This window comes from Quercus lobata, chromosome 7, assembly GCF_001633185.2.
Source record: "Quercus lobata isolate SW786 chromosome 7, ValleyOak3.0 Primary Assembly, whole genome shotgun sequence".
Lineage (NCBI taxonomy): Eukaryota > Viridiplantae > Streptophyta > Magnoliopsida > Fagales > Fagaceae > Quercus > Quercus lobata.
The window spans coordinates 46,957,861-46,983,541 of record NC_044910.1 but is presented as its reverse complement, the minus strand read 5'-3'; the positions used below and the strand labels follow the sequence as shown (position 1 = coordinate 46,983,541).

General features: G+C 34.3%; 2 protein-coding genes across 5 annotated transcripts; one reads left to right on the top strand and one right to left on the bottom strand.

Moving 5' to 3' along the window:
- The first annotated feature begins 2,876 nt into the window (after positions 1–2,876).
- On the top strand, positions 2,877–7,174 carry LOC115953120. Of its 3 annotated transcripts, none has more exons than XM_031070626.1 (6): positions 2,877–3,255; positions 3,591–3,736; positions 4,756–6,033; positions 6,125–6,190; positions 6,431–6,629; positions 6,732–7,174. In XM_031070626.1, exons 2-6 carry the CDS (start codon positions 3,734–3,736, stop codon positions 6,800–6,802), a joined length of 1,617 nt encoding a protein of 538 aa, XP_030926486.1. In that variant the 5' UTR covers positions 2,877–3,255; positions 3,591–3,733; the 3' UTR covers positions 6,803–7,174. The 3 variants fall into 3 exon arrangements, with proteins under 3 accessions (XP_030926486.1, XP_030926487.1, XP_030926485.1); XM_031070627.1 differs by having other exon boundaries at positions 2,878–3,255; positions 4,765–6,033; positions 6,122–6,190; XM_031070625.1 differs by having other exon boundaries at positions 2,878–3,255; positions 6,122–6,190.
- Positions 7,175–7,253: 79 nt separating this feature from the next.
- LOC115953121 (WAT1-related protein At2g37460-like) lies at positions 7,254–13,391 on the bottom strand. 2 transcript variants are annotated; one of them, XM_031070629.1, is made up of 8 exons: positions 13,314–13,391; positions 12,930–13,225; positions 12,740–12,802; positions 12,535–12,651; positions 10,867–11,107; positions 10,606–10,767; positions 8,306–8,457; positions 7,254–8,232 (listed from the first exon to the last, which is right to left on the bottom strand). In XM_031070629.1, the coding sequence occupies exons 2-8, from the start codon at positions 13,115–13,117 to the stop codon at positions 8,031–8,033; spliced, it is 1,125 nt and encodes a 374-aa protein (XP_030926489.1). In that variant the 5' UTR covers positions 13,118–13,225; positions 13,314–13,391; the 3' UTR covers positions 7,254–8,030. The 2 variants fall into 2 exon arrangements, with proteins under 2 accessions (XP_030926489.1, XP_030926488.1); XM_031070628.1 differs by having other exon boundaries at positions 12,930–13,229; positions 13,314–13,386.
- Between the last annotated feature and the right edge of the window lie 12,290 nt (positions 13,392–25,681).

Sequence of the window (25,681 nt, the reverse complement as noted above, 5' to 3'; positions counted from 1 at the left end):
ATTCCATTAGGAAAGATAAAACAACATAAAATATTAAAATATTTTCTTCTCCCTTAACTGATCTACATCTGGAAGCTTAATGTACCAAATAAAATCAAAGTATTTGGTTGGCAAGCTTGTCGTAACATCCTACCCTCCCGAGCAAACTTGTCACAAAAAAGAATTATCCAAGATAATTCTTGTGAATTTTGCAAGAGTCATCTCGAAACTGGAATTCATGCATTGTGGGAATGTGGAGTGGCAAAGGATGTATGGGCTAGGTGTTCTACACGATTGCAAAAATGCCCTGCGAGCCAAGCTAACATGCTTTAGTTAATGGACAAGTTAATCAATCGGCTTCCTCCTAATAAGCTGGAACTTTTCTTGGTTCATGCCTGGTTTATTTGACACCAACGGAATCTGATGATTCATGGTGGACAATTGCAGGGAATTGGGGTATTGAACAAGAGAGCAAGGGACTTCCTAGATGAGTTTCTGAGAGCCAACACTCAGCTTTCCATAAATTCAAATATGGCTAGTCCGACCAATTGGTGCCCATCGCCATTATCTCGCTTCAAACTAAATTTTGATGTAGCAATATTCAAAGACCAAGCAGCCTCAGGGGTTGGTGCTATTATATGAAATGATAGAGGTGAAGTAATGACTTCCCTACTAGCTAAGGGACCATCGGTGACTAGTAGTGAGGAAGTAGAAATTCTTGCTTGTCGCCAAGCTGTTGAGTTTGCTATTGAGTGTGGCTTTTCAGAGTTGGTTGTCGAAGGCGATAACAAGACAGTCATGCATTCTCTGAGGTTGAAGAAATTCTCGCCTTCTTGGCTGGGACACATTTTCCAAGACATGATTTGTCTTCTCAACGATCTATGATGGTCGAAGGTTCACTATAATAAACGAAGTGCCAACTCAGTAGCTCATTCATTAGCTAGGCATGCTAGAAATGTTATGAGTGATGTCATTTGGATTGAGGATTCTCCTTCCCCTGATGTGGAGGTTTTGTACTTGGATTCTATTTCTATTCAATGAATTTTGAGGACAGTTTCCTTTTTCAAAAAGAAAAATCCTATAATGTATTAGGAGGTATTCAACAAGTTCTCAAAGTGGGAAAAAAGCACCTACTTTTAATTTCCTTTTTCATTATTATTAAGTATGATCATTGATGATGCCGAAAAATCGTCAGTGAGCTACACGGCACTCACGTGCTCGAAACAACACCTGCACAACACAAAAAGAGAAGACCTCGCAGAGAGCACCGGTGTGGTGCCGGCCAAATATCCTCCGAAGGTCAAGTTAGAACTTCTCACAACTCTAAAGTGTTAGAGAGGGTAAATTATGCGTACCCTGGTTGGTGAGGGTATTGGGGTTTTTATAGTGGCAGAGGGTTGACCTCTCCTTATTGGATTAGAAGTCTTTTCCTTATAGGAGTCTCTTTAGACGTATTTTGCGAGATCATTTCCTTGTAGGAGTCTTTTTATTTAACACCAAGCGTGGGGCGCAAGATATTTCTTTATATATGCAAATATGGAGACCAAGCAAGGCCACGTCAGGGTCGTCAGCTTTGCCTACCCCCTCGTCGGGGTCGTCAGTTTCGCCTACTCCCTCTTCGGGGTCGTTAGGCTCGTTAGGGTCGTTAGCTTCGCCTACTCTCTCGTCAGGGTCGTCAGCTTCGCCTACTCCCTCATCGGGGTCGTCAGCCTCGTTAGGGTCGTCAGCTTCGCCTACCCCCTTGTCGGGGTCGTCAGTTTCGCCTACTCCTTCGTCGAGGTCGTCAGCCTCGTCAGGGTCGTCAGCTTCGCCTACCCCCTCGTCGGGGTCGTCAGCTTCGCCTACTCCCTCGTCGAGGTCGTCAGCCTCGTTAAGGTCGTCAGCTTCGCCTACTCCCTTGTTAGGGTCGTCAGCCTCGTCAGGGTCGTCAGCTTCGCCTACCCCCTCGTCGGGGTCGTCAGCTTCGCCTACTCCCTCATCGGGGTCGTCAGCCTCGTTAGGGTCGTCAGCTTCGCCTACTCCCTTGTTAGGGTCGTCAGCCTCGTCAGGTCGTCAGCTTCGTTAGGGTCGTCAGCTTCGCCTACTCCCTTGTTAGGGTCGTCAGCCTCGTCAGGTCGTCAGCTTTGCCTACCCCCTCATCGGGGTCGTCAGCTTCGCCTACTCCCTTGTTAGGGTCGTCAGCCTCGTCAGGGTCGTTAGCTTCGCCTACCCCTCGTCGGGTCGTCAGCTTCGCCTACTCCCTCGTCGGGGTCGTCAGCCTCGTTAAGGTCGTCAGCTTCGCCTACTCCCTTGTTAGGGTCGTCAGCCTCGTCAGGGTCGTCAGCTTCGCCTACCCCCTCGTCGGGGTTGTCAGCTTCGCCTACTCCCTCGAGGTCGTCAGCCTCGTCAGGGTCGTCAGCTTCGCCTACTCCCTCGTCGAGGTCGTCAGCCTCGTCAGGGTCGTCAGCTTCGCCTACCCCCTCGTCGGGGTCGTCAGCTGACACTACTCCCTTCAGCTTAGTAGTGTCAGCTTTCCATTTATGACAAGTTAACCCCGTCTTCCTAAAGCTGTAGACGTCCTAAAGTTGTTCGACTGCCATTTATGACAAGTGAGGCCGACGGGTCTATTTTGAACGTCGCTTCATGATACTATATTCATGAATATTCACATTCACAATTTTACCCTTATCAATCATTAATTTAGTTATTATATTATCAAATAAATTATATATTGTATAAGATTACAAGAAATTAATTAAGGCTTTAGTAGTCGTACGTACCTCAAAAAGGAAGAGATTATTAAAAAGTCAATTTGAAGATAAGATCACATCTCTCCTAAGTGGGCCACGCTTTGGACGCAACACCTTCTTATAATCATAGCTTCGTGGACCCAACTCCGCGAACTAAACACTAACACAAACACAAACACGAGGCGCCACTGCCAATTTGCCAAACCCAAACCGATCGAACTAGTTTCTGGTCCACGTGTACGGCCACGATGAGGCTCCACGAACTCTGATCGTGCGGCCCACCATCTAAATATCTTTCTCCTCAAACAAACACACAGCTACAAACACAGCAACAACAACCCAAAAAATAAAAAAATCCAAAAACGGAAAAAGCCTCTCAAAATCGAATCCAATATCCAAACTGGCCCCATTTGCTAGATCTCGCCGCAATCCACCGTCCGTACAATCTCCGGCGATTTTTCCGGCTGATATTCACCGTATCTTCCATCGATCTCCGATCACGGATCGTGCGGTTATCAGAGCGTCTTGTTGTTCTTTCTCGCGACAGGTACGTTTCACGGAGATCTCTGTTTTTCTCTGTACTCAGAGCTGTAGAGCTAGGGTTTCATTTGCTTTTCCTTCTTTTTGTCTCTGTTTGGTTGCTTCGAAAATGAGCGACTCTCTTTTAGTTAATTCATCGAATAAACTGTTGTATTTGCTTTCGTTATTCGCTGCGATAAATGTGAACTTTCAGTTCAAGTAAGCGCCATTGTTGCATTGAGCTTATTTGAGTCGAGATTTTTTCCTTTACTGCATTATGACACTGAGATTCAGAAACAGAGGATGAAACTAAATTACTGTGGATTTGTTTCATTGCTAATATATTGAATTTTTCTTTGGCAGATAAGGTTTGAATAATTGGCGGCGAGCTTAACGGTCCACTACGTTATGTAGCATTTGTTCTTTCATTAGCTATCAATTTAATCATCGACCAATTAGAGAAGTGCGAGGAGAATCGCAGAGAGGAATTTGAAGTACAATACAAAATGGTATGTTTTTGGACCTAAAATTTAGAGATTCAAAATGTGTATTAAATGAACCATGGAAATTATTATAGTTTGTATCTTTTTGTTAAATGTTTAGCAGAAATCAAAGCATGTGAGCTCGGAATAAAACTAATGGGGCCCTTTATTTATTTATTTTTAAAGAAATTTTGTCCGTGTGTGTAATTGAACTAGTGAATGCATATTTGTACTGCTTTATCGCCCTTCTTGTGGTTCTTGGAAGAATGGAGGCAAAGGAAGATGCTATGGAATGTGTGTGCGTGCGTGCGTGCACGTGAGTGCATAATTATAGTGTTTAAATTCTAGATTGAGACACAACCCCTGAACTGATGTGCTGCTCGTGTTTTAGGAAGGACTCAAGCTTAATTAGACTTTGAAACACTCTATTTTGATTGGAAGCTTAAATAGGACTTGTCAGCATTTGTAGAAAACAAAGTTCTGAATCTGTTTCCTACTGACAACCCCAGAGGATTCTTGGGGACTGGAAACTGATAGTGGGAAACAAAAGCATCTCTAGGCTTTACATGATAGTGTATTGTGTTGGATGGAATCTGATTATTGGCTTAAGTCATGATCTTATTTTTACTGTATTTTTTTAGTTATCAAAAACATGGAAGTATTATTGCTGTTGTGTGTGTTTCCTCGCTTTCTTTCTCATTGTTGTCTCTAAAGTACATGTTGATTGGTAATTGTACTTATGGTAAGGAATATGATTAAGCGTGGAGAGTGGAGAAGAATGAGGTGAAAAGATTTCCATGAATGCTTAAGTTTTATGTCATTCAATTTTTGTCATTCATGGCGGAGTAATCTTGCATTGTTAATTGAATTGTTGAAACTAAAACAGTTGTACTGATTGGTTAAGCAGTTCTAATGCAAATAATGTGAATGGTTCATTGATCTTAGTTTATAATTATCTACTAGATACAGATATAAAGTGTTCTCATTACTCTCCTTTTAATTAGCTATATGGTAAAGACATATTTGTAAGTAATTATTTGTGACAGTCTTTCCAGAATCAGGGCTTCTGGATGAACAAAGGTGCTGGATGTATAAATGATGGTGAGACAGCTTATGATAATTCTTCCAGGATTGAGCCGAAGCGTGCTCATCAGTGGTTCATGGATGGCCCTGAGGTGGAGCTGTTTCCCAGCAAGAAGCAGGCAGTAGAGGTTCCAACCAATAATTTATTTTCAGGAATGTTGAATCCAAATGTTTCTCCATGGGGAAATGTGCCCAGTTTTCATTCATTCTCTGGCCAATTTACTGAACGGTTATTTGATTCCGAAACAGCCAGGACTGCAAATTTTGATGACAGAAATATTCCATCACTTACCACCACAGAGAAAATGAATGTGGGAAGAAAGCTTGATGAGGATACATTTGGGAATGATTCCTCATTTGGTCTATCAATGTCACAGACACTAGAAGATCCTAGACTAGGTTTAAATTATGGTGCATTTAGAAAAGTTAAAGTCAGCCAAGTTAAGGACTCTGAAAATGTTATGTCTGTATCAATGCCACATGCCTATAATCGTGGTGATGACAATACCATGTTAACAGCTCATGCTTACAAGGCAGATGACAATTCAATATCAATGGGTCTCACATATAGCAAAGGGGATGACATCATATCTTTAGGCGACGCCTATGACCGGGTGGATAACAATTTCATATCAATGGGACAACCTTATAACAAGGGGGATGAAAACATATCAATGGGTCAAACATACGGAGAAAACACTAATTCTATATCAACATGTCAGACAGTCAGCAATGGTGACAACAATATCATTTCTATTGGTCAACCCTACAACAAGGCAGATGACAATACCATGTCAACCTGTCACATCTTCAATAAGGTAGAAGACAATTCGGTACCGATGGTTCATACCTTCAACAAGGATGAAAACAGTACCCTATCAATTGGTCACTCTTATAATAAGGGAGAGAGTACTATCATATCTTTTGGTGGCTATGATGATGATGATGATAGAAATCCCTCAGGAAAGCTAATGTCTAGTTATGAACTGTTGATGGGTCATCCTTCAGTGCAAAGATCAGAGTCGGTAAATGAGAAAGAGTTGGTTAAAGCAAGTGCTGATGCTCGTACAAGTACTGGCCTGATAACTGCTTCTGGAACTGAAAATGTTTCCAAAAAGAAAGATGATCTAAAAATGTCCAAGAAGGTTCCTCCAAATAACTTCCCATCAAATGTCAGAAGTTTGCTATCAACTGGTATGCTGGATGGAGTTCCTGTAAAGTATACTGCCTGGTCACGGGAGGTAAATATCAGTTCAAATGTTTATTATATTCTTTTAGATTAGCTTATCATTGATGAAATGACTGGTTCATTCTGTGCATGGATGGTAGAAGGAACTTCGTGGCATTATAAAAGGTTCTGGATATCTATGTGGCTGTCAGTCATGTAACTTCTCTAAGGTAAGTTTCTGTAGATTTAGTTTCTTATATATGGTCCGTTTGGTTAGGCATTTTGGGAGCCTAAAAGTGCATTTTTAAAACTCAAAACTCTGTTTCACAACAGCAACTCCTCATATTTTCTTTACAAACACTCATTTTAAACCCAAAACACCGTTTTGCAACAACTTATACAAACACACCCATAATAGGAATTTTATGCACAATTAGTTGACTCAATGGACCAATTATTTGATTTTCTAGGTGATCAATGCATATGAATTTGAGCGTCATGCTGGATGCAAAACAAAACATCCAAATAATCACATCTACTTTGAGAATGGAAAGACTATTTATGGGATTGTCCAAGAGCTCAGGAGCACGCCTCAAAATATGTTGTTTGAAGTTATTCAGACTATAACCGGCTCACCTATCAATCAGAAGTCCTTCCGCCTTTGGAAAGGTGATGCAAACTCTCTTTAACCTGTACTGCTTTAGAATTTTGTGTCAAACATTGTCCTTTTTTTTATGTCTTTCTTCTCATGCCTGCTCTTGCTACTTTCAGAATCCTTTCTAGCTGCAACACGTGAACTTCAGCGTATATATGGAAAGGATGAGGCGAAGCAACTATCATGAACCGAGCTGATTTAAATTGTAAGGTAGGATCATCTTCGTTTTGTGCATAGAAGTCATCTTTTTTTGTCTATATCTTGTACTCATTATGGTGATTGCACCACTAACTTAAGGGTTTGGATACTTTTCTAATTTGAGGGCAAGGTACATGGTGGGACTAGGAAGTTCTGTATGATGACAGTTACTTATTAAAAAAAGGAACACTGTATGATGACAGATTGTAGTTCGTGGTTTTTTTTTAAAGAAAAAATGAAATTTAAGATGTAACCTGTTGGCGGAAAGGATATTTTGTTACTTTTAATATGCATTCATTCTCATTGATCTTGCTTGTATATGATTGTGATATGCTCATTAATGGAACTAATTGTTTTTGAAGGAAGATCTAGGGCTACATCTGTTTAGTTTTCTTTATTCAGTTTGAATCATATAAGAAGTAACTCAGCAATATTACTGATTTTTTTTTTTTTTTTTTTTTAAATCTAAATTGTATTGAAGAGATATGGTGCTAAGACTCCATCTACTTAAGTCTATATTATTTAGCGCCATTAAACTGTCTTATGGAACTTTTTTTTTTTGCTGGGTAAATTGTCTTATGGCATTTAATTACACAATTTGGTGTTTCTGCATTGTTAATAAACAAAGACCATCTGATATATTAGTGAGAAGCATTATGGTTGTGTCTAAGGGTTTTAGGAAGAAGAGAGCCCAAGAAGGCATTATGGCTTTGTTTTAGGATCTTAGGAAGATGAGAGCCCAAAAGAATGTATTTCATGGTGCAAGATGAAGGAAATGCTGGGCCCAATGCTTCACCTGCCAAATTAATATCCTGGGAGAATATGCTAGGTGATACTCGACATCGGAGTAGATTCAGTTCCTGATCACTTAATTAATGTGGGAAACTGGTGCTGATCAGACACTACTGCATATGTCCTGAATCATGACATTCTCTTGTAGAGAATCATCTGATCTTCATTCCACCATATTAACTCAAGTGCTATCTCTGATTCATTATATTTTCAAGTCAATTGTCATTTTCCTTGACATAATTAGAGACCAGTTCACATACAAATAGAAAACCTTTTGACGCAGTACAACCAGAACAAAACTGAAACAACAATAAAATAAAGGGATATGACCTAAGAGTTAGCACCTAGGCCTGGCTTGGAGTCATACCCTAGACAGTGATTGGACTCCTTTGCTCATGAACTTGTTCATCTCTAGTTACAATTTCTCAACCAGACACGTCAATAGTGATTGAATTTTTTTCTGTTGATTCATGATTGGATTCTTTGTTTCCAGTGCTACCTGCTTGTATTATTTGCTTATCTGGTGCTGTTTTCTCATCGATCAATGAAGTTGAGGACTTGTAATCTTTGCTTTTACCCCACACCACAAGATATAATCCTGCAACTATGATAATCGCACCTAGTATCCTGTACAATTGACGAAATTAGTTAGTCACTTTGTTCTGGTATGCTGTGGTGGTGGATTAAGCTTGAAGAATACCTTCCAAGATACAGTTGCTCAGCCAAAACGAATGAGCCCATGATAGCAACAATAACCATGCATAGGGGATTAAAAGCTGTTACAAATACAGGGCCTCTGTCTTGCATCACAACCCCTTGAATGTAATATGTCAGTCCCGAACAGATTATGCCCTGCATCAATAAATATGAAGAGTTGTAAACATGTCATTTGCTGGCCTAGAATCTGATTATTCCTTGGGCAAAATCCCTTTTTCCATGACTGGAGAAATGAAAATATAGATGCTAGTAGGATTTTTTCCGTTTCTTTAGAAAGATGATTTTTTCCCCTTTTGTTTGTGGAGATGCAATGATGCATGAGTTTTGGTAGTGGTGTGTCATGGTGGGGAACTCTGGACAGGTGATACAGACGAAGATTTATAACTAAGTCGGTGTTTGAAAGTCTGTGTCCAGGCATTTCGGTCTTTCTCTCGGGTTGTCTAACCCTATGGTGGTACAATCTCCTGTATTATAGCCTAAGATTTTGATATGATAAAAAGGGACAGATAATAGCTTAAAGGAAATAAAGTTCCTAGGGCAATGACAACCTCCCTCCCTCCCTCCCTCTGCTTCTCTCTTTTGGTTGGACAAAGTCCTTTATAAATTCTCACAAATTCTCGCTACAAGATTAACATAGTTACATATATTGAAAATTTAACAACTAAATTGCATGATCTTTATATATATATATATATATATATATATATATTTTTTTTTTATTAGTGCATGATCTTTATATTCTTAACATGCATATCTACTTTTGTTCAAATTGAATTTTATTTACTATTCATTCCATAAACTTTTTTTTTATGCATAATTTAAGATTAAAAAAACTTGAAATTTAAACATTTTGATGGAGTAGTTATTGATCTTTGATCTTTTTGAAATTTTGCAAACGTAGAGGATATAGTAAGAAATTGCAATCTAATGGTGAATTTGTCAAATTTCACATTTAATAAAAAGATATAGGAGGAGTGCTCGAAGAGAAACCTTGTCCTATTTGATTGGTGCTTCTCCATTTGTCAAAAAGGAAAATGCTTATGCTTTTGCTTTTTATCTCTTTTTTTTTTTTTTGAAAAATCCTAAATTAGCATTTTCCAAAAATAAAGTACCCTTTTATAAAATTATTGTTATGAATTCTGTTCTAGTTGAAAAATACAATTCCAGTATGTAAATCGGAATGAGAAATCTCCATATTCCATCTTGGATAAAATTTCAAGTCATTCTGGATAATTTTGGCCATTTTATTTTGGCGAATTCGGGCCGAAATTGAAGTTTTTGCTAGTATGAAGTATAAGCTTCAAATTAGATTTGCTACGATGCTATCAAATGATTTGAAAAAAAAAAAAAAAAAAAAAAAAAAGAGAGAGCAAAAATTCAAGAGAAAAAGAAGAAAAGAACAAAAATTCTCAAGTTTTGGTTGCGTTAGAAATTTTTTTTCTTCAATTTTGCACTAAAACTTATGGGTTTCTAATTTTTAAAGACAATATAGGTCTATTTGGGATTCTCTTATTTTGTTGAAACTATAAACTTTTTGTTGAAAATACTTTAGATAAAGGTAAAAATTAGCTGAAATAGTATAATGAGACTCATGAATAGTACTAAAAAATATAGTGGGACCTATAAATAGTACTCAAAATAAGTTGAATAGCTGAAGCTGAACATGCACAAGGAGTGAAGAGATTTTGTAAGTTGTAAGTTATAACTAATGAGATTTAGAAATAAAGAAGAATAGGAGTGTAAAAGTCATTGCACGAGACAAGTGGTGGAGTGGGATGTAGGTGAAAAGAGATCTTCCTACTTTATAAATATCCCAATAATTTTTTTTTATTTACAAAAGTACCCAAACTTGATTTTTAAAATAATCGATCTAATCACGTAATGATTATGATATTTCTTTTAAAACACTTTATATTACCTTCATTAAATGATATTACATTAATTTATATCATTTGGCTTAAGAATAATAATGAGTAATAACATTTTTTTTATTAATTAATATATATATACACACACACAAAATGGTAATTTCAAAACGGTTCAAAATGGTATATCAAAATGTGTGTAATTAAAGTGTGTGCATGTGTGTTTAGCAGTTTGTTTCTCAAAAAAACAAAAAAAGGTCAGTACTGAAATATACAGACAAATTGAAACGGGCACCAAAGCGATATTCAAGACTTTCAAAAAAAAATTTTTTAATTTTTATCTTTTTGTTTCACATTTAACAAATAAGTTACTGAAAATTTCAGAATACCAAACAGACCATTAATGTTATATTCTTACACTGTAGAGAGCTGCAAATAGTTTAACGTCCCAACTGATCGCCCAGATTGCAGCTTTTCCCCTCTCCATCACTAGTGCCACTATGGTGCCTTCGAGTGAGCCTAACAGGCATATCCAAGCTGTTAGGGAAAGCTCAGCAGGGTATGTTTTTAGTGTGATGGCCTGGAAAAATAGAGAGCAATGAGAGTATTATATTTGGGACTTTGTTGTGAATTACTCATATTGTACCAATATATAAATTTATAAGGAGGAAAACTTTACTTGCAGATTAACAAAACAAGCCCAGCTGAAGCAGCCCATTGTTATCATTATGGCACCCGTAATCGAATGATGAATATTGGTCCCATTGTTTTGCTGGTCATGGTTTGTTTTTCCTTTAGTCCAAATCAAGTCAAGAACTGGGCCTTTTACCAGTGTTATGACCATGGCTCCCGCTACCGTTGCTAGAGTCCCGACCACTTTAGCTTGGCTTCGGATACTCTTTAATTTTACCTTCTCAAGCCTAGTCAGATACATAAAAACAACATTTTATACATTTATAAACAAAAATCCTACTAAAAAAAAAAAAAAAACTTGTATTTATACCATTTAATTATCTCTTGATGCATCAAATATGGTAAGAAAAATAAGGAACGCAGTAAACCGAGAGAGAAGACGATGAAAACTTAATTGAATTTAGGATTCAACGTTGGGCCTATCTATGGATTTTACATCTATAAAAATTGTCTTGAAAATATTTTTGGAAGCTAACAGTTTAACAAATAGAGAATTCTGTTATTAGAACATCTTAACACAGTACATAAAATATTTTTCCCTTTGTTTAATTAAGAATATATTCTATTATATTTAAAACTTTTTTTTTAAAACTTTTAACATTAGGAATATATTCTATTTGAAAGTTTAAAGTTTTCTACAAGTTAGGTTTGGACTTTTGCTAATGGAGAAAAAAAAAAAATTATGGTGGGTAACGCACTTTGCCATAATAGAGCCTATCGATGTAATCTTTTGGAAAAATCCTAAAACTAAATCCCTAATTTGTCATTTTGTGTTAAAATCATTTTCTCTCTCCCTTGTGTGTGTTTGTTTCTCAAAAAATAATTTGTCATTTTGTTTTGAAAAAAAAAAAAAAAGAACTAAAAAGAAAAGTACTACAACAAGAAAAAAGAGACTCAAAGAATCAGATTGCCGGGATTAAGCATTTCTCTTGATGATAGATTTATGGAGTCGAAATGTTGGAACCCTTAATCTTATTTATTTATTTTTTTTTTTAAACATTCTCTCTTAGTAACAGTCGTGATTAATAGATTGTGTAACGTTGAATTACATGGATAAGAATATTTGTTTACGATTACGTTAAGTTTGAAGCTACTTATTACTTAACAGTTAAAAATCTAATATCACAAGATGAATAGATTGTGTAAACATGGTTTTACAAGTGATCCTTACGGATTAAAATCAATCAACCAAGACCTCCCCAATCTTGCATTTTGGATTTGAGAATTTAATTAAAGTTTTTGAAGAAAAATTCTAATTTAAGTGACTTGATATGAGTTTTAATAACACGTGATGGAATTAAGCTTTCAAGATTTTACTCAGGCAAAAGCATCTTCTAATGTTGTATTTGAAATAAAATTTTACGTCTAATAATTTTGAATCTGGCCGATATCAGTATCGCCAAAAAAAAAAAAAAAAAAAAAAAAAAAAAAAAAAACAAAAAAGAGAGAATCTGACTATAAATTTCGTAATAGAAAAAAATTGTTTAAAAAAAAAATTTAATTTAAGTCATTTAAACTAAAAAATGAAATTCAAATCATTCTCTTCTGCAACTATTTAAACACAAATGAATTACTTTAATGTTTAACTTGCTTTCATGTTTTGTTCTTAGTGAAGTATATGCGGCTACAAGATCTTGCTTTACATATTATTTACCTAAGCAACCAAGCCATTAGGAAAGTAATGGCTGGAAGAACATTGGTTAAAGCTGCTGCAAACGTTGCTGTTGTGTACTTCATTCCCAGAAAGTACAAGTTCTGGTCAATGACTGGCCTGCCAAGAGAACAAGATATAAGATATGCTTAAACTATAGAATACTATGAATAATTACTATTAAGGCTTAGTATTAAAGAATACTTACTCTAGTAAGCTAAGCACAATTAGTTTGGTGAAGATAGGAACTGTCATCTTTGGCCTTACTTTCCTGTAAGATAGTGAGGGAAAATTTGTTTTAGTTATCTCTTCCCTCTGCATGTGTACGTGTACGAGTGTGTGTATATGTATGAGTTTATGTGTGTATGTGTTTAAGCAGAGAGGAAAAGAGAGATAACTTGTCAAGAATCACTGCAAAAGGGGCAATGACAAGAGTAGCAACCACATGGCGATAGACAACAAGTACGTAATTGCTCATCCCATGGTTTAGTGCAGCCTTAGAAAGGACATCCATCCCTGCAAACCCAAATTGCAAGAATACAACTGCAAGAAATGGTTTTATTCTATCAAACGTTTTCTTCTGCATCTTGTTGGTGCTTCCTCTTTGAACTAGAATACTCCACAAGCTTCAATTGTGAAACAGATATATATAGCTCATAAAAGTATCTAGTGGTACCACTGATTCTGCTTAGATCTAGCTGCATGAGAAAAACATGATATCACACAATATATTCCCAAATCCACGGATTCCACTAATAAATTAAAACTCAATTATTACTCACCAATTATTAGCACTAATTAATTAAGTATCTGAGGACCATAAACTAGGTGATCATACACCTATATATACCTAGGCTTACTGATGTAAGAATGCTTTAAACCTTAGTGCTTTGGTTTATTTATATGGTGCTTCGGTGTTGGTGGTGAGGGTCACTTCACTGGTGGTGGAGTTTGCTTTGTAGCCATTTTCAAAAAGTTGGATTAAATTATTTGTGACCCTTTTTAGTCTTCTGCAATTTTCAAAGACATTTTTAGAATAATGCATAAAGGAAATGGATAAAAAGTTTTTGACGTAGGAAGCACGAACATTGACATGAGTACGGGTATATGTATGGACATGGATATGACACGATGATACAAGCAATTTCTGAAAAATTATAATATAAAATGGCCGACATGACACCAATATGATATGAGTAAAACACGGATACGACACCTAAATGAAGTGTCCATACTTCTTAACTTTCTATACCTAATGAAAGACAAAAACAAAAATATGATTAATTTTGTCTCAGAGGCGTGCTCCCTAAAAATACAATATGGTCTTGAACCTGCAAAAAATCAAGAATAAGGTGGAAGAGCCAAAAGGTTTGCCCATACACCAATAATAGCTTAAAAGTGACGGATAGCAAGCTTTTGATCATGTACATTATTAAAGGTGCCAAATGATTTTTTTAACTTATTGGTCAAAAGAAAAAAAGAAGGATGGCTAGCATTACAATCTTCTTTATATTGTCTTTCTGCTTTAAATTTTGGTTTTAGCGAGTCTGGGAAATTACCTAGTGCAAGGTCAAGCTTATGCTGAGCACGTAAATCCCCACTAGTTTTAGTCTATACTGAGCATGGTTTTATTTCCTTATGCTTTGTGCACTACTTGTAACTTTGTGCACTATTTGTGACTTTGTGAGACCCTACCCACTCCCACTCTGGAATCCATTTTCATTTTGTGCACTTTAGTTTCATGATTCAGTGGCTATCCCTGTACTAGAGAGTGGTGTTGTACATCAGCTCTTAAACGTCAGAACAATGTTTCGTTATTGGGGTGTTGAAGGTTGAGGCTTGCTGTGTTACACATAGATTGCCATATTTTTAATATGCCTTTCCGAATTGGAAAACATACAAACACAAAAACAAAAACATCAAAAAGAAAACATGTTTGGCCGACAAATAATTTTATGATTTGGAGAGAGAAGTACTTTGGGGAGATTCTTGACACATTAATATAATGGCAAATGATTATAAGCTCAGCTATGTTATATTGACTACTCTAATTGAGTAGTAAATATAACATATATGGACATTACTTAATCCAAAAACTTAAATCTAAGAGTTTGAGCTCAACTATGTTATACTAACCATTAATTCTTTTTATTAGTATCTAATGTGAGACTTCATTATTTAACCAATCACACCACTCACATATAAATATTTAGATATTTTATTAATATGGAGAGCGTCTCTCTGATCAAATGTTGTAATATACTCACTATAGGTATAGAGAATTGGATTCAGAATTCCTTTCTTAAAATCTGTTATGTTTAGGCCATGTGCATGAAGCTAAGGGGTGGCCCATCAAAGAAAAAGCCAAATATTTGTATGGAACTTAAATGAGCAACTTAAAGTAGAACAACAATCTATAGCAATTATAAATTTGTTGGAGTAATTGAAAGGCATATGCTGACCTATTTTCTGATCATATAGGCTTCTATAGTTTTTAATTTTGATGGTTTATGTCATGGTAACAAAGCCTAATTTAACCAAGGGGTCAAACATATGGTTCCCTTATTCGATGTGGGGTCAAATTTAGCACTTGGAGTTAAGAGGCGACTCTTATATTGGCTACGTGTAGCATTTCTAACTTTGCCTGGTACTTAGTCGTTGACGGTTTTTTTCTTTTTCTTTTTCTTTTTTGGTCTTTGATGAAAAATTATTTTGTTTGAAAATTTTAAAATGTCAAGTTATTTATTTTAGCTAAAATTGATTAATTGGCTTAATTTTTTTAATCTATTTTAGAGTTCATATTTTTAGGTTGGAAAACAATGATCAAATTTAATCAATTTATAGTATATTTGGTGATATTGAGTTATTGACTATACTAAAGGTGTATTTTAAAGTTCAAGACACTGACTCAAGCTTAGCTCAAGTCAGACTCAAGTTTAGCGCAAGAAAAATAAAGTTTCTATAATTTTGATTGAAAGTTCAACCGATCAAGATGAGTTCAATTCCAGCTCGACACCTAGTTTGACCGATCGAGGTTATGTGTATCAGCAAAAATCAGAAACACGAAAAGGCCATAACTTATTCGTTCCAAACCCAATTCATAATCCGTTTGTTGTGCTTTTTAAAGGATATCATAAGCTATCACCAGAGAGGCTTCTCATTGAGAGAAATCATCGTTTGTACAGATAGGGTTTGTATAACCAAGTTTTTCTCAATTTTACTGTATCGGAAACATTCAAAGTAGATTGTAATAGTTCAAGACCACATAAAGAAAAATTAACTTAGTGTTGCTGCTACCATAGTGCAGGACTTATATGAAGTTATAGAGCAATCTAGTCTACAATAGTTACTAGACAAATTTTCAAATGGATTTCTTGGAGCCACAAACAAGTTTTGTGCAATCAATTAACCACAATTACTTATTAAATCTTTGAGAGTGGATCTTGGAGTCACGAATAGGGGAGTTCATGTGCAATTCTTCAGAATGGAAGAGTCATGGATTCAGAATTATATGTAGTTACACTAGTAAGTACTATATGAACTAGTAAGTACTATATGAAATAGCAGTAGATTTAGAATTAAGTCTATTGTATAATCTTCAACTCTATTAGTGGACATGTTGCCTTGAGGATTGTTTAGGCTAAATCCTCCCTAGTTTATTTATTTATTTATTTTTGAAACAATTTGTTTCATCAATTTTCCTGAATTACCATATTATTTTCTTATGTTATTTCCACTAGATCTACTGCTTTATTATTTTATTGGTGACATATTTAATTTATGGAAGTTAACCTGGAAATCAATCTAAATGCATAATTGGTTAATTATATAAAGTTAATTAATTTTTCTATAAAATCAATCAAGGGATCTAAAAACCTAACAACTTTGTTATTGGTAATTTTTTTTTTTTTTTTTTTGGTTAATTTTTTTGAGGAGGTATATTTTATTTTAGATTTTAGATCTATAAAAATTTTTATGGCTTTTAAAATGAGGAAAATGCTAGAGCCATTGCCCTAAATCTAAGGATACCTCCATCCCTGGTTGGATGTGCTTGCAAATACCTCCGTCCTTGGTTGAATGTGCTTGCAAATAAGGGAGATGTCAGCACTAGAATCCACTTTCTCAGTGTTTAAGCTTTTTGACGTTGATGCTTCCCAACATAGGCATAATTGCATTCCTTGATTAATATTAAAAAAAATTGACTTTTGCATGCTTGAAACAACTAGCATTGGAATAATAGTCCCAATAGAAATTTACCAAACAACTAAATAAATAATTATTCATTCTTTCACCACGAAGATTTCTGCCATATTCACTTGCTTGATATGATGGTGATTGTCACATGATTACTACTTTCCTTGCCATTCTTACTTGCATTAATCAGTTCCCTAGCTAGCTGGTGGTATTTGATGACAATGATGGACAGAGAGAAGTTTTATCCTTGCCATTGGCCGAGATAAAGGAATTTTGGTCCTTGGCTTTACCCCACATAACAAGATATAGACCTAAGATGATCACAATAATGGCGCCAAGGACCCTGTACATATATATGGCATTACATAATTTGCAATCATCTTTCATTCATAATAATGTTCTGCATGTATAGTTATGGTGAAGGAAACAACTTGATAGATTATACCTTCCAAGGTTCATCTGCTCGGAGAAAATGATGGAGCCTATAGCAGTAACTATGACCCTGCAGGTGAGGGGACTAAAGGCTGTTACAAAAACCAAGCCTTTTTCTTTCATTGCCACTGATTGTAAGTAAAAATTTGCTCCTATGCTGATTATTCCCTGCATATATACGTCATTTTCACACCATGAAGAGCTGAGAAAACATTACACCCACATTTCTATTCACGTGTTCAAGTTTATGCGTGTTTATTATTATTATTATTATTTTTTGTGGTACCTTGTATAGCTGGCAGTTACAGATATAAATTGGATTTTAGCTTGAAGAAAGTTGCACATTGATGAATGATTTCATTTTTAGACTAGTGCATATTTTTGGTCTTTAGTTTGGAGGTGTTTTAATTTTGACCCTTACTTTTCAAATTTTTCATTTTGATCCTTTAGGTTTGATTTTGTTTTCATATTAACTTTGTCATTCATTTTTGTTGATAACCTAACCATTCATAATATGGTTTTTTTTTTCCTTATAATAATAAATTCTTACATTCTACAACATTTTAGACAAGTATCTCAAAAAAATTAAATATGAAGGGAACTAAACGAACATATTATTAACGAAAATGGATGATACTCATGGTAGAATCAACATGAATGACCAAATGAAAATTTTGAAACGTAAACAACCAAAACGAAAACATCCACGAATTTAAGAGTTAAAAGTGTACTCTAGTCTTATTTTTTTTAAAGATATTTAAATTTATTAACAATGTTGTCAATTCTATTATGTTCCAATTTTATTTTTGTTTTAACCGGATGATCACAATATTCATTTTTTCACTAAATCGACATGCTTATTAAACCCCCCCCCCCCCAAATCTCGAGTCAAATTACAATATATTTTACTATTTTAGTATGTTTTGGTCAATATTTAAATTTTGTCCATTATAAGTTCACCCACTCCATTTTCTCCCTTTTTCCCCCTTTCTTCCCTTCATATCTTTCGCTATTACTCTTCTTTTGTTCTTGTTTTTTACCGATTAATGATGATGTTATTTATCTTTCATGCACATTGACGGTAATATGGTTATGTGTAAAGGAGAATCATTAATGCACAAATAAGAAAGAATAAGTTAATTCAAGTTGAAGTAACAAAAAATATTGTTGAGAAATACCTAAAAATAATATTAAAAGTAGTAGTAAAAAAATAATAATCAAGAAAATAACAAAGAATATGATTTTAGATAGAATAGAAGAATAGGAAAAAATAGAGCCAATTCTAATTAATCTATTGAAAATCTATAACTTATTCCAAAAATTGAGATTAAGGCTTGATTTTCAATGTTGCTCTAAATTTTCTTCACTTTGTGTTATATAATTATTATTCTTTAATAGATATCATATAAAACCGTATGTGATGAGAAGTTAAATATATTTATTTTCTCTTTTTTAAATATATAATAAAAATAATTGTAACTTCAAAACCGTACGTACTTCAAAATAGATCAAAATTTAAATATTTCTTATTAAATTTCAATTAACAAATGAGAACAGTCACTGAAATGGAATTAACATTAACTTTGCTTATTACAAAGGGTTAAATTACTAAAATTCTATTCAGTTCAAATATCCTTACATAATAGAGAGCTACCCAGAGCTTAGCATCCCAACTAAGAGACCAGGCTGCAGGTTTCCCCCTTTCCATCACAAGAACCAGTATGCTACTCTCAGCTATGCCTACCAGGCATATCCAAGCAGTAAGAGAGAGTTCAGCTGGTTATAACCTTATTGTAATTGCCTAAAGAAATAAAATGCCTAGTTATTAGGGCTTTAAAACAAACCATTATATTAATGTTCTTTGAATTGGATTGTAAATATAGAACACATATTGACAGTGCACTTACTTGAAGAACAACAGAAAAAGCTATGACAAAGCAAGAAGCTGCAAGCATTATGGAACCTGCAATTAGATGTTGATCGATGATTTTCAGTGCCTCGTTCAAGTTCTTTGTTACTTCTTCTTTTGTAAACATAAATTTAGGTCCTTTTACTAGTGTCATTAGCATGACTCCTGCAACTGCTGCAATGGATCCAAACACCTTGGCTTGGCTCCGGATATGCTTGATATCAATATTCTCAAGCCTATCAATCCAAAATAAAAATCTCAAGCCTACCAAGTTACGCATGCATGTCAATCATGTTTCAGGATAAGCACAAGTAGAATTATGTTATTTCTATGGAAGTGAGAAGAATGTTTGTCCACACTTGGGAATGGTGCTTGTTAAATGATTAATTAAATTAAATCATCATTTTTTAACAGTTTAAACTTTTGATAATTTATTATAATATTAGAGCATGAGGTCCAAACTTTGCCTCCACCTTAGCTCCCATTTAAAAATTTTCAAATGTGTTGAGCTTTACTTAATAAGAACATTTTAAACCCACACGTGAAGTAGGAGTGTTAAAAGAAACGATCAAACTCACAATTTTCTAACAATTTAAGTTTTTGAAAAAATCAATAATTTATGGACATGTACTCAAGATGGCCTGCTAAATAATAAGCACCATTAATGGGCAACAGATGTTGAGTATGGGAGTTACCTAAGAATGCAATCCAATAAAAAGGTTAGTGGAAGAAGAATATCATCAATAACATATCCAAATGAGGCTGATGTTAGAAATCAACACTAACTTTGTTGTCTCTAGAAACTTCTAGAAATTTCTAGAGTTCCACTCAATTTGCTTCTCTCTGGAATTCTCTAGAAACTCCTAGAACATCTCACACATTCTCTAGAACCTTCTCTTGCATTCCGGATTTCTCGATGAGATGTCTCTCTTTAGTTCTCTAGAGACTTCTATGTAAAAGTAAAACTCAACCGCATGTTTATAGAATAGTCTAAAAGGTTGGAGAATGGCATTCATCCAAGGCCAATAAAAAAGAAGATGCTAGAAGCTTCAAGTTGGTTTCCTAACTAACATACACCTAGTATAAATAGATGTGGTGGTATGTGAAGGTGTAAAGTGGGAGACTAGTGAGACTAGTAAGAAGAGTGCGAGATTAGTAAGATGTGTGAGAGACTTGTGAAAAGTGTGAAGTGAAGAAATAAGTAAGAGCTATTGTGTAGTGTCAATACATAGGTGTTTAGAGAGTTGGTGTATGTGTCTTGTAAAAGCATTAGTGCTTGTAAAGTGTTGTAATTCAAAGAGTTAAGTTTTAATTAAAGTTCTTTTGTTCAGTTATTTGTTCAACAATTTAGTGTCAGAGCTGCCGCTAACTCAACAGCTGATGTGTATTTAATCCCACTAAGATACAAATTCTCATTTAAAACAGATCTGTCAGGAGAAAATATGATTAGATAGATACAGGAAAATTTGCATAAAGGAAATGAAGTTGACGAGTCTGAATCTTACTCCAGCAAGCCTATCAGCATTATCTTTGTAAAGATAGAAAGAGTCATCTTAGGCCTCCTATTCCTGTCCAAAAATTTTCTGTTGATTCCAGCATATTTAATCTTTCTAGAGATAAATAAATAGATGAGAATGTGGGTTGAGGGAGAGAGAGATAGACATGTACAGAAAAAATGGCAAAGGGGGCAATGAAAGCAGTAGCCACAGCAAACGACGTAATTGCTCATTTGCTGGTCCATTGCTACTTTAGAAAAAATGTGTGTCCCTGCCAACCCAACACATAACAGAATCACCGCCATGAAAGGTTTCAACCTACATAAACAGTCGTAACTCGTATGATAATTGATTTCTTATCTTCACAGGCCTTGTATTGCCTAAGTTCTATGAATTACTCAGAACTGAAACTTAAAATTTATTATAAAGAAAAATTTTATCACATGAATAACTTCAACGTGCAAATTCCACTCTAGTATCACAAAATCTCATCCCGCTTGGCATAACATCAATATAAGGTATTGAACTATAGTCACAGCTGAAACTACTTGCTGCATAGCAATAAGTGATATAAAACCAAAACTTGAACATTGATAACCTTGTTACACACACTGTTACCACAATTCTAATTTCTTTTTTGTGTATGTGTAATAAAACACTACTCTTTAGGCTAAAGGGTGCTGCAGGTTATTTAAGTTACAGTGAATACTAAAAATGTCTGCAATCACGAGAGATGGCAGAATTGCTTGTAGACAAAGACAGGACCCACGCCTCACACACAAAATTTGAACTTTTTCTTAAAAGAAATATTAATGAAATATTAATTATTTAAAGTTTGCTTTCCTAAAAATTCAGTTGATCTAAAGAAACTACAATAAAATAAAATCATCAGCTAGCGTATATAATTTATTTCCCTCCTCCTATAAATACAATTTTTTTAACATAATACTTCAAAAAAAAAATTAAAATGATATATACAGCTCTAATAATATTTTGGTAAACCAAAAAAAAATTCTTAGTCACTAGAAAATTAAGGGCAAACTAAAAAGTAAGAAGTTTAGGGTGTTGGGTTTTGTAGAGTCAAATTTTGTTTGATTTAGTTCGACGAGACGACCCGACCCGACCCGAATAATATTGCATGGTTTTTAATGGGAGATTTACTGAGGCTTAGTCCATGGAGCAGTTTTTGGCCCGTTTTGTATATAGAAACCGACTTTGGTAATTAGGGTTTGATTATAGGTGTTGTTGCCGTGTTTTGTGTGAGAGAAAAATTGTAGCCGCACTTTGTACTTTTTCCTAATAATAGTGAAATCCCTGCAATTCTGTGGACGTAGGCAAATTGCCGAACCATGTAAATACTGTCTTGTGCATCTAGTTTTTTTTTTTTTTTTTTTCTTTAGCATGTGTTTTCTCTATTTTTTGTTTCTCACAGGTTGAAAATTCGGGTTAATTCCTTACATAGGACCTTCAAGAAAGATCACTTGTTTATAGCATTCTAAGATAATATCTTGCTCTTATATGCGTGCATGTGTGCGCTCTTCCAATCCTTATCAATATATTTATTTATATTTTCTTTCAAAATTTCGATGGGATGATAATAAATCTCACATATTTTATATTAAAAGGTCAACAACTTATCTGCTTGTTTATAGAGTAACTGTATTTACGCTTACTCTTTTTGTATTTAGTGCAACCACATTCAAGAGACGAGAATTTTCGGTCATAAATATTGCTTTACAAGATAAAGAAAGATGATTTTCTAATTAATTACTGCAAATTTAGTACAAAACCAATCTTATTGTTTTGGGGATTTAAAAGAATGACAAATTCTGTTTTGATAAATGATTGATTTGGCATGTATTGAGAAAAAAAAATATTGTGACTTTTCTTTTATTTATATTTTGTTAATACTAAATGGATACTAGTTTTATTTTTCATGGTATATATTTTTTTTTTGAATATTAGTATCATATTCATTCTTAAATTCTATAAAATAAAAAAATAAAATAAAAAATCTATGCTTTGGCCCCTCAAAACTAAAATTTTGGTTTTGTTACAAGAGAATATGGCCTTGTACCTATTTTGTTTTTAATGTGCAAAGCAATAATTTTAATATAAGTTAAACCTTACATCAACCCAATCAAAAATGTAGAGGAAACAATAAAAACACTAAGGGAATGATTGGTTCACGTAATATTAGATTGCGTTGTAATCTTAGATTACTAGAATCTTTTTTCCTAGAATCACATTTTAAAGCTTTGAGGATATTTTTGGTCATTTTAAAGATTTTTGGAGATGGCAGAGGTGGCCCAGTAAACTAGACAAACTGGAGGCATTACCTCACATACTCTAGAAACTCAGGAACAAGATTTTGGTATTTTATACTATACTAGAAGAAGATCGTGTAGACTCTAGACCTATAGTATGATTAGTCCAATAGTACAAAGCACAGAGACTCCTGCTAGAAGAAAATGGAAGTCAATCTTTCCGATCCCAGGTCACTGTTATTGATCTTTCCGGATCAAGGTTAGCAAGCTTGCCTCTTTCTTTATTATTGATCAAAAAAAACTCATTTCAGAGTTTTTCGGGTTTTTTTGTCATTAAAGAGGCTTTGAGGGTATTTTTGGTCATTTTAAAAATTTTAAATACTTCTAGAGATTTCTTGGTATTTTAGTCATTCCCATGAGTGAGGAATGTAATATTGCAATCATTTAATAAGGTAATCACATTACAATAATTTATGGTCATGAGAATGTTTTGGTAATCTTACATTAATGCAAAGTTGTGTATAGATAAATGAACCAGACTTTGTAATGTCCACGTTACAGTAATATATTGTTTGTAACTTTTTTTACATTACAGCGTGCAAAATTATAAAAAATCCCCCTTTAAGATCAAATAATTCCATTGAATTGAGTATTATTGAATGTGTGATAGCATCTACCATAAAGCCAATTGGTAATTCACATGTTCAAGCCAAACAAAACACAAATAATGGAGCATACATGGTAGGCACGTTTCAAATCAATACACGATCGAAGGAGATCTCACACAAAAACACGAGGAAGTCAAAACACACTTAAAAAAAAGTATAAAAAGGTGCTAGAAATAAAGGACAACTTTCTTTTGCAAGGAGACCCACATAAGGGATCCTTTGTTTCCCCTCCTAATAGATAGTAGAATAACATTATAATTCATAATTAGGAATCCCGTTCAATCTCCATATTAGAATCTTCATTCCACTCTGTGCCACTCTGTGGGACAATAATTGGACTTGTGAGTCTGTCCAAGTCCAACTAGAGAAAGTAGGAATGTGAATGTCCTGCGAACTAGTAGGGCCAAAATGGGCATTTGTCTTTTTCGTCCAAAAGATATAGCAAGCATTTGTTCTGAAACTATCTAATAAAATGCCCTTATTTTGAAACTCAATTTTTAAAAAATCGAGTTATTTGGAAAAATTCACATGGAACTCGAGTTTCATAAATTTTTTTTTTTTTTTTTAAAGTTTGATTGCCTATAACTCGATTTTCTAAAAATCAAGTTTCAATGTAAAACTCGATTTTTAAAAAATCAAGTTTCAAAACAGAGGTATTTTGCTAGATAGTTTCAAAACATGGATATTTTGCTACATCTTTTGGGTAAAAGGGGCAAAAACCCATTTTTGCCGAACTAGTAGTTAGGTTCACAAGGGAGTCCCTGTACATTCCCAATTTCTCATTGTTTGCACAAGATGATCATCTTCCTTCTATGAACATTCCAGTGTTTTGAATGTAGCCATTTCCTCTTCCTCTTCTTTTCTAAATACCAAAAAAAAAAGTCTCTAGTATAAACTTATCGACCTCACTCATTTTCTCTATTTTATCTTTTTTAGTGTAAACTTATCCACCCCATGCCTTTTTCTCTATTCTATCTTGGAGATATTTTATGATATCTTAGTAACATGCAATTTGCTGGCCTACAACAAAAAACCGACAAGATGCATTATGATGAAAAAAAAAATTTGACAATAAATGGGCCACAAAAGAGTCTAAGGTTTAACAACACCGACAACATTACCTTTTCCTTTTTTTTCTTTTCTCTTTTTTCTACATCTTTTTGACTGAGGATTAGTGACAGAGATATTCACATTATCACTTTGTGAATTCACTATATATGTATAATTATATATAGTTAAGTAATAGAATGGTCGGCTTGCTTTATTTCTTTGTCTGGTTGTCTGTCTCACATTTTATATAAGTTTTTAAAATTTCAATATCAACAAATGGCATTTCTCCACCACGAATAAATAATCTAGATATCTTCTTGTAGTTAAGGTGAACAGCTGAAATTTCTTCATTTGATAATTGGAGGAAAATGACAATCTTTCCCACCAAACAGTTCTTCATTTGATACTTGTAAGCTAAAGAGTGTTGACCAAACTAATTTTATTTTTGTTACTTATCCCTAAAATAAAAGTGTGTAATTTATATTTCAAAAGATCTTAAGCTATTGCATTTGGAAAAGAATCTAGTTTTATATATATATATATATATATAATTTAGTACAGGCTATTTTCTTATGTTTTTAGAACTTCTTTTAAAAAATTTAACTCTGAAAATAAATCTAAACCATCAACATTATAATAAATATCATATTTAGTAGTAATTAATTATATATTTATTTGGTATTTTAATTTTCACAAAACTCAATTTATTATTTAAATAAAAAATAAAATGACCAAGGATTTCGCTTGAACCCAAAAAAGAAAGGAGGGGCTAGATATGGTGAAACGTGTGGAGAAGGGTGTGGACCAAATAAAAGAGGTCCACTACCCATCTTTTACGGGTAAAAACCTAATAAGTAAAGACTAAAAGTAGCACTAAAGAACCAAACAAAACTGTAAAAGGCAAAACAAACATGGAAAAAATCTCAAAGTCTCCAACCTAAAGGAATGACAACGTACTAGAGAGTTTGACTGATGCTGCTTAGTCATGTTCAACGACAAATGCAAAAAAAGGTTTTTTTTTTTTTTTTTTTTTATAAAGCAACTTTTTCCAGTGATGTGCAATAGGAAAAAAAAGAGGTATGAGCTTTTTTTTGGGGGGATTTTTTTTTTTTTTTTTTTGCTCTCCTTTGTTGA

Excerpts from the sequence above, each read along its gene's own strand:
- LOC115953121 (XM_031070629.1), bottom strand. The coding sequence starts at position 13,117 with ATGCAGAAGAAAACGTTTGATAGAATAAAACCATTTCTTGCAGTTGTA. Across the intron at positions 12,652-12,739 it reads ATTGTGCTTAGCTTACTAGA|GCCAGTCATTGACCAGAACT; the intron begins GTAAGTATTCTT and ends TTCTCTTGGCAG. Across the intron at positions 8,233-8,305 it reads GAGCAACTGTATCTTGGAAG|GATACTAGGTGCGATTATCA; the intron begins GTATTCTTCAAG and ends TCAATTGTACAG.
- LOC115953120 (XM_031070625.1), top strand. Across the intron at positions 6,034-6,121 it reads ATACTGCCTGGTCACGGGAG|AAGGAACTTCGTGGCATTAT; the intron begins GTAAATATCAGT and ends CATGGATGGTAG. Across the intron at positions 6,191-6,430 it reads AGTCATGTAACTTCTCTAAG|GTGATCAATGCATATGAATT; the intron begins GTAAGTTTCTGT and ends TTGATTTTCTAG.